This window comes from Enoplosus armatus, chromosome 6 (genome assembly GCF_043641665.1).
Source record: "Enoplosus armatus isolate fEnoArm2 chromosome 6, fEnoArm2.hap1, whole genome shotgun sequence".
In the NCBI taxonomy this organism is placed as follows: Eukaryota; Metazoa; Chordata; class Actinopteri; order Centrarchiformes; family Enoplosidae; genus Enoplosus; species Enoplosus armatus.
In genome coordinates this window covers 13,205,812-13,214,014 of record NC_092185.1, presented here as the reverse complement: position 1 = coordinate 13,214,014, position 8,203 = coordinate 13,205,812, and the positions used below count along the sequence as shown (strand labels likewise).

Here is an 8,203-nt window from a genome sequence, read left to right as displayed (position 1 = left end):
ATGATTTAGAGGAGCTGTTTAACCATAGCTCTAAATCAATTTCCCTGGGTCTGGGGAGACGAAGGAGAGGAAAAAATAATAAGCCCTCAGGCTGGTGAGGGGAGGAAATGTTCTCATTCTATGTTAACTCGCTCTCACAGCAGACAAAGACTGCCTTCACGTCTTTAGTATTGTTCCATTTTATTGTCACGGTAACTTACACAGGCCTACGATGAGACAAAAAAACTTTCTCTGGAGCTCGCAGCACATTGAAATTAGAAGCAGAAGGAAACACAAACCACTGCAAGCACACCACAATAAAAGCAAAACAGACTAGAAAAGGATATGGATTATGACTTTCTGATTCGCGCAATTGCTATACTTCTATGTAAAATCACTGCAGCAACCAGTTGAGCAGTCCTTGTTTAAGACAGTGGTTTGGGAAGATTATGGTTTATGTCACCTGAAAAGGTGAATTTCCTAGTCAAAGGGGTTAAAGGGTCAAGGCTGAATCACTTTGAGTGACAGCAGAGCAGACAGGAATCAAAGCTGGTGTCGATCATAACCCAAACTTCACCGCTGCCTCAGAGAAGAAGAGAGATCGCCCAGAGGAGTCATCTGACAGCACATCAGGCATCGGAAAGACCGCCTGAAGATTATGAGATTACATCTGACAGACGTGCTGCAAAGTTCAGACGAAAGGAATGAAAAGAAGACATTTTAACTTTTTTGTTTTCAATTAGGGGTGGCAGTGTGTTGCTGCCTAGTTGTTTAAACCTATTTACAATTCCTCAGAGAAATCGCTTTTTAATCCGCTTGTTACCCAGCCTCAATCCTGGCTATCACTATGGGAGAGCAAATTAATAATCACAACTACAAAGCAAAGAGTGCCAGTTCGTTTCTGCCCAATAATTAATTTTCTTCTTTTCACTGAGACTGCAATTATAGCTGCCCCACAGATTGTTCCACTTCAGTTTTTGCAGAATATGTAGAGATGATTCCTTAGACAATTCCTCTCCTCCCTGAGGGGAAAACCTTGTTCATTTGCAGCTTGGTAGGTTAAACAAATACTCCCATGAAGGCTTTGTGGTGCATCAGATATATATAGGTATACAAGGTCATGGATACTGAGGCACCCATCTTGTCTCCTAATGCAGGAGAGACATTCTTCATTAACCAGGAGTGCTTGCAGGACGGGCCCTCATCAGGGAAAGTGTGTTTATGTCAGATGGAGGGATCCCTGATGGGAGCACAGGGCTCCTGCCTGTCATTACATTAAGAAGAAGAAGCTCCATAGTAAAGGCCACACGTAGTCAGATAATGCACATGGAGCCCCAGTCAGGACTCATATCCTTAAAATGCTCTGAGATAGACAGCCCCTCGGGTCACACTGAACCCGGGGACCCCATCTGTCCCGAGATAGGAAGTGCTGAAAGGAATCAGGCCATCTGACTGTGAAAGCACATTTTAAAATTACATAAGTTGTCACGGTGTGTGGTGAGATGAGTTGTGTCAGGTTTGGTTGACATTGTGTAGCCCAAACTTGTAGTTACTTAGGGATTGCTGAGAAACCATACAGAGTGCCTGAGGGGATAATACAAAGATTTTCAGCTGAAATTGGACCAAATGAACTGACTGCCTGCCTGTGTGTGTGTGTGTGTGTGTGTGTGTGTGTGTGTGTTTGTGTGTGTGTGTGTGTATTTATGTTTGAGTGGCAGAACTCATTAAAATGTGAGCAGGTTTGTGCAGAGTATTATTTTCTTGGCGGTTTTATCTGAATGCTTATCCAGAGTGCAGGAGAATGGGAATACTGTGCACATTTGGCAGGAATCATTAAGTGGCGCATTTTTATGTTGTATTTTATGTTGTTTTCTCTCAGGGGCAGGGAGAGGCTTCAGCACGAGGGACAACCATGGAGGGGGACTGTCTCAGCTGCATCAAGTACCTCATGTTTGTCTTCAATTTCCTCATCTTTGTAAGTATTTTTCATCTCTGTCTCAAAGACACTTCATCTGGCTACCTCTGAAGTTAGCGTCAATCTAATGCTTTCAGATGGGCTTCTGGCTGCACCCCTGCCCGTCTGACTAATGGAGCCACATTTACATTTCATTAGACGGAGGCAATCTTGATTCTATCAAATTCTCTTTTGATTAGATTTTAGTGTGCTGACACACATCTGAGGCACACTATGCCATGAAGAGTTTGTGACTGGCACCCGAGTTTATCAGTCTTGATCAGACAATCAAGGGTAATCCTGTTAGTCTGAGCCTGTAAAGGGGGGTGTGGGGGGGGGGGGGCGGGGGGTCAGAGTAAGAAGGTTTGTCTCTTTTCCTGCTTTATTAAGCGCAACCAAACCGTTAAGAGACTCTACTCAGATGTGGTTCTTCAAGGTTGGAGTAATAATGCAACCAGCAGAGCAAAGGATGAACTTGGCTGTTAACATCACTCAATAACAACCACTGTTTTTCACTGCCACCCCTTTGTTTCTTTCTATTGCCGTTTCACACTCATGTAACACAACAGCATTTTTCCAGCCCAATGAGCTTTCAAAATGGCTTCCTCCTCTCCTAATACCACAACCTCTACCTCTGAGATGAAGTGGCGTTCATTTGCAGAGGCCCAGGTCTGTCCCTGTGACTGGAAGAAGGGGATTGTGGTAGACGTGTATAAGGCCCCCTACCTCAATACCTTCTTTTCTTGATCACAAGTCACCCCATGGTGGCTGCAGATAGGGTTTTAGTGAAAGGGAGGATGGAGGCTGCAGTGCTCTGCATTTCTTTTGCAGGGTTAGTTGAAGTAGGGTAGACGTCTCCAACCCCCCCACTAAGGCATTATAGTTCTGTAGATATCAAGCCTTTTATCTGCCCTCAACTCTCACCCCGGCCTTTCAGAGATTTGCATTACCAGCATGTTTTCCTGGAAAAAAGCACAAATTTATTTTCCATTATATGACATCTTGTTGAACATTTCGTGTGCCACTGGGGATACAGAGCTATCCTCTGAGTTCCCATTAATTTTTAAAATGCAGCCAATTTCTGTTTTGTCTAACTAGTGTCTTCTTTCCTTTTTCTCCATCAGCTGGGGGGCTCTTTCCTCCTGGGAGTGGGAGTGTGGGTGCTGGTGGACCCCACAGGGTTCAGGGAAATTGTGGCAGCCAACCCCCTGCTATTCACTGGTGTCTACATCATCCTCGGCATGGGAGGCATGCTCTTCCTTCTGGGCTTCCTGGGCTGTTGTGGAGCCATCCGCGAAAACAAGTGTTTGCTCCTCTTTGTGAGTCAGCTGACAAATTTAAAATGTAGTTCTGTTACTGATCTTGTTTGTGTGCATGTGTGTTGATTATTCTGTCTGTCAGTTTTTGGACTGTCATGCTTGAAACGGAAAGCCAAAAGAGCAAAATACCCTTCTATTTGCCTTTGTGCCTTGAGCCTCATGCATTGTTAATGCTGAGTGAAGCTGGCAAAGCCAGAATGTGATTTTTAGTGACGGACATGCACTTTTTCTGATGCTCATCTAGCTTGTCCTACTCTGTCTCTCTGTCTCGCTCTTTTTTTCTCTTGTCTTATTGCAGTTCTTCATGCTCATCCTCCTCATCTTCTTAGCAGAGCTGGCTGCTGCCATCCTGGCCTTCATATTCCGGGAGCATGTAAGTTGCTACTTCACCTTTGGTCACCATTGTCCAGTAGGGCTGGGTGTTAAATTTCAATACCAAAATGTGTTTGTGACACTGAGTATCAAAGCACCAAAAACTGGTACTTCTTGCCTGCTCAGATTCATACTCTTCTTTACTTATTCTGTCACCAAACAGTTTCTGATTTAATTTTATACGGTTCATTATTTAGGTAGCCTTCTTGTGCTTAAACAACATTAAATTTAGATTTAGTATTGCACTCCTAATGTTGTCAGACTCAAGACCAAAACCAAAGCAGTAAAACCGGAGATATCGTCTTTTTTTATTGCACACAATGCAATTCAGCAGTTCAATCAGACGCATTATACCAGCATTATATTTCTTTCTCCCCAGGACCTGTACATAGAGTTTGATGTGTAAAATGGGCGCAGTGCCCTATTAAAACGATACCCAGCTCTTATGTCCAGTGCTCTTCTCTGATGTGAAAGAAACAGATATTATCCCTGTGGTGACACTAACCTGTGCTCTTGCTGGCTGTTCTTTTAGCTGACCAGAGAGTACTTCACCAAGGAGCTGAAGAGACATTATCAGGGCTACAACAACACTGACGTCTTCACCTCCACATGGAATGCCATCATGACTACAGTAAGGCCACAGCACACATGGCAAAGAGCTTACACACTGCAGCTTTTACCAACTCATTGCTTCCACCAACAGTCTGTGGAAACAGGAAGGTTTGCAGCCTGGCGTCAGGGGGCTATATTTTATAGATAAAATCCTAGACATTTAGGTCAATATTCATGCTGGATTGGTACGCGCCCACACTGGACCACAGGCCAGTGCACAAATAGGCACTCAGCAATAAGGGCTTCTTCTTCTATTCTCTCTTCTCTCCCCATCAGTTTGACTGCTGTGGGGTGAACAGCCCAGAGGATTTTAAGGACAGCCTGTTCAGGCTGATCAACCAAAATCCTGCGGTGCCAGAAGCCTGCTGCCAGCGTGCCAGTCAGACCGGGGAGTTGGCCTATATCAACCTGGAGCAGTGCTTATTAGGCAATATGATGTTCCGCAATAACAAGGTAACTTCTGACATCTACCACGACATCCTCTCTCCCCTTCTGTCTTTCTCTCTCCTTCCAAACCACCTCCAGGCTTAATTAGAGCAGCAGACAGTTGAGGGGTGACATCCAGGGGCTCGCTGACTCGTCCATGGCTGATTAGTGCTTTTCCATGTTTTGGGTGTCATGGGAGGCCATCTTACTATGTGTTGTAGCGTGGAGACTTGAGTGTAAGTATGCATCTGAGTGTGCGTGCATTTGTGTACGTGTGCATACAATGGTAAATTGGAATTTTTGTGGAGCGCACATGTGTGCAAAAATAGAGGATAATGACGATATGAATATGTGAAAATTAGGTGTGCTTCACAGTTACACACATGCACACCCACGCCCCTGCTTCCATGTGTGTAAAGAAAGCCTTGGAGTGAAATGTAATTACAGTGAAAGCTGATAGGAAGAGGTTTTCACTGCACTCTACACCTGTTGTTTTTCAAGCCACTAGAACAATGCGAGGTGTCCAAAATGTTTGTCTCTCTCTGTTCATTCACACAAAGAGCCCTCATTAAAAGGCAGTGAGGCTGGATGCCCTGCTTCCCACTCATTCAGTCAGGCCTTTGTTCAAAGCCTCACTCAATTAAAGCTGTGATGTTACTTTAATTGTCTCAGAAATTCTGCAAGTTAATAGCCTATTGTTTCTCTGCTGAGCGTCATGTCTTTGTGTGTCCACAGGGCTGTTACTCTGCAGTAGTTGACTACTTTGAACTGTACATCTATGTGGCTGGAGCGCTGGCCATTGTGGTGCTGACCATTGAGGTATGAAGGGTATATGCAGCATTTTCTTTGCCTCTCCAGTGATGTGAATATTCATTTCAGAAATGGGGAATTCTGCATTAAGCTGAGGATATTTGCCTGAAAATGTGTTGTGTTATTTGAAAGCTCTTTGTATGGCAAGATCGCCATCTAGTGGTGAGACATGGTGCTGCAGGAACAGATTAAGATTTGACTGGTGCCTTGTTACAGTTTTTTTTTTACAGTTGGTTACATGCGGAAGTTCACTTTTTCTTCACACTGTTGTCTTAATCAGCATGCAGCTCAGCACAACAGTTAATCTCCATAATTCACTAATGCAACCAAAACACTTCATACACATCTCAGGATCAACTTTTGTACCCTAACACTGACATTTGTCTCCCAACAAGAAAACTTTGTAACTCATAATACAAACACAAAAAAAAAATCAAATTACATCTGATAGCATTACAATATGTATCACTATTGTCTTTCAATTCATTCATTCATTGTCATTCATTTTTTTATTTTATATAATTGTGCATAAAATATTTCATTGTGGATCTTTACTGATTGTGCTACCTACAGCATGTGTTATAGAAACTAATGACAAATCCTGCTGTAGGCTTCAGTAGATTTTATTACATTTTTTTCCAGTAATATATAGTAATATATAGCAATACAAAACAGTATAGTAATAATAGTATATATTCACTATACATGTATGTATAGGAGAGCTACAGATATGGATATAAAGCAGTGCTAGTCAGCCATAAGTTCTCATCCACATCACACCTCATGTGTGCACCTTCTTATGTCTTTATGTCCTCTCTTGCCCCCTCTCCTCACCTGGCACAACTTTCATAAAGGTCCTCCAGGAATAAAATGAGGCATTCAAATATTGCATGGCCCAAATAGTGTTTTTTTAATTTATACTTTTTATTTTTCTATTTTCTGTTGATGTATCAGAATGTAGCAAATTGCAGTCTAATTTACAGTAATTTGTTTGTCAGAGTGGTGGTGGTTAAGTTTGAGTGAGAAAGCAATTAGCAGAATTTGAAAAATGTGGTCACTGAATGCATTTTGTTATCCAAAGTTATCCAGTCTAGTCCACATTGACTGCTGTTGTGTTAAGAGTTTTGAAAAGGGGAACTCACGTTTGAGAAATGCATGTAACCCATTGTAAAAAGCTGTAAATAATAACCCAGAGTGGAAGTAGCTTTGCTGTTCTAGTTTCAGTGTTTGTTTATAGAAACAATCTCAGTCTTTTTTTTCTGTGTGCTAATCATTTCCTTTTTCTTTCTTTCCTCAGCTCTTTGCCATGGTCTTTGCAATGTGTCTCTTCAGGGGAATTCAATAGAGCTGCTCCGTCTGTGAACTTCTTTTTAAAAAAGGGAAATTCAGGAGAAAAGAACAAAATGGACACTTATAAATTTGTTGATCTCTTTTTCTATTGGCTAATTGGTAGAAAAACAAACTCTCAAACTCTTGTACTTCACAGCTGGACTTTTGAGGTACTGGGTGGCAAAAAACACACACACACATAAACCACAGAGAAAGCTGGAGATCAGAGACAAAACTGATGTAAAAAGATTTGTGTGTAAAGTGGAAACAGTAATTTTTGGACCAGGTCTAGCACAGACTGGGTATAAAGTGGACCAGGCATGAGGACCAGGTAAAGCCTGAGCAGAAGGCACTGCACTGACTTTTGGATGAAGAATATTTATATTAAGTAAAGTTGGCTTAACTGTAAAAAAAAATGTTTTGATGTACACTTTGGCTGTTACCCTTCTCATTTCATACTGTATACTGTAACACACTCCCTCCCCCCATATGCCTTTTTTACAGCCTGTTCTTTAATGCTGTATTATATAAGCTCTGTGTGTCTGTGCGTGGGTGTGCATGTGTGCGTGTGTGTACATACTGGATGCTGTTGTTGAATGTGTATGAACTAGTTTGTGAGCATGTGAGCTTGTGACTCTTCATGACCCCTGCCACCCCCCCCAAGCTTGAAAGCCAACCTCTGATTCTTTTTCTATTTGTATGGTGATGTTTATTGCAGTAGTGGTCATATGTGGTTTTAGGTGGTGAAATGTACATGTATGCATTTGTATTAGATTCTTGAAAAGTCAATGACATAAATGGCATTCTAAATGATTGTCCCTGTGTTTGGTTTGGTTTTTCCTTAAACTAGTTCTTAAACAATATCAGATCATTTTTACAAATAGAATTAACCCCCGTGTAGTGTTGTAATGTATCCTAGCATGAGTACATAAGGCTTGTTGCAAGAATTAATGTTTATCAAGCCTTATCAACTAAGAACATCTTCATTTTGTTTTCATTATTTACAGTTACTGTTTGATAAGAGAGACAAAGGGTTTGCTAATTTTGTGAAAAACAGCTTTAAGATGTTTTTTTGCATCAGGCCTCATGATAAAATCAATTTTCAAGATAAACTGCGAGACCAAGATATTTGTCAGAATAGACAGTTATTCATTTTCTGCTGCCTTCTCGTGACACTGATGATTGATCTCTTTCAATAACAATTCATCCATCTCTGCTACATCTTTTGACATTTGAAGTATTGAAACATAAAAGAATGATGTTGATGATGAGCCAAAGCATAATAAGATGTGGTTAGGGTCCACATATGGCTCTTGGTATTATTGTGATAATGAACTTATTTTCACCTTGAATGCATTAGCGTATTGATTTATTTTTCCTGCAGGAAAATCCATAATAAGTG

The 8,203-nt window shown here is 41.5% G+C and overlaps 1 protein-coding gene across 1 annotated transcript; it reads left to right on the top strand.

Moving 5' to 3' along the window:
- Positions 1-1,864: 1,864 nt before the first annotated feature.
- Positions 1,865-7,595, top strand: tspan18b (tetraspanin 18b). The gene is made up of 7 exons (XM_070907783.1): positions 1,865-1,954; positions 3,058-3,252; positions 3,551-3,625; positions 4,157-4,255; positions 4,513-4,689; positions 5,398-5,481; positions 6,770-7,595. Exons 1-7 carry the CDS (start codon positions 1,892-1,894, stop codon positions 6,815-6,817), a joined length of 741 nt encoding a protein of 246 aa, XP_070763884.1. The 5' UTR covers positions 1,865-1,891; the 3' UTR covers positions 6,818-7,595.
- Positions 7,596-8,203: the final 608 nt, after the last annotated feature.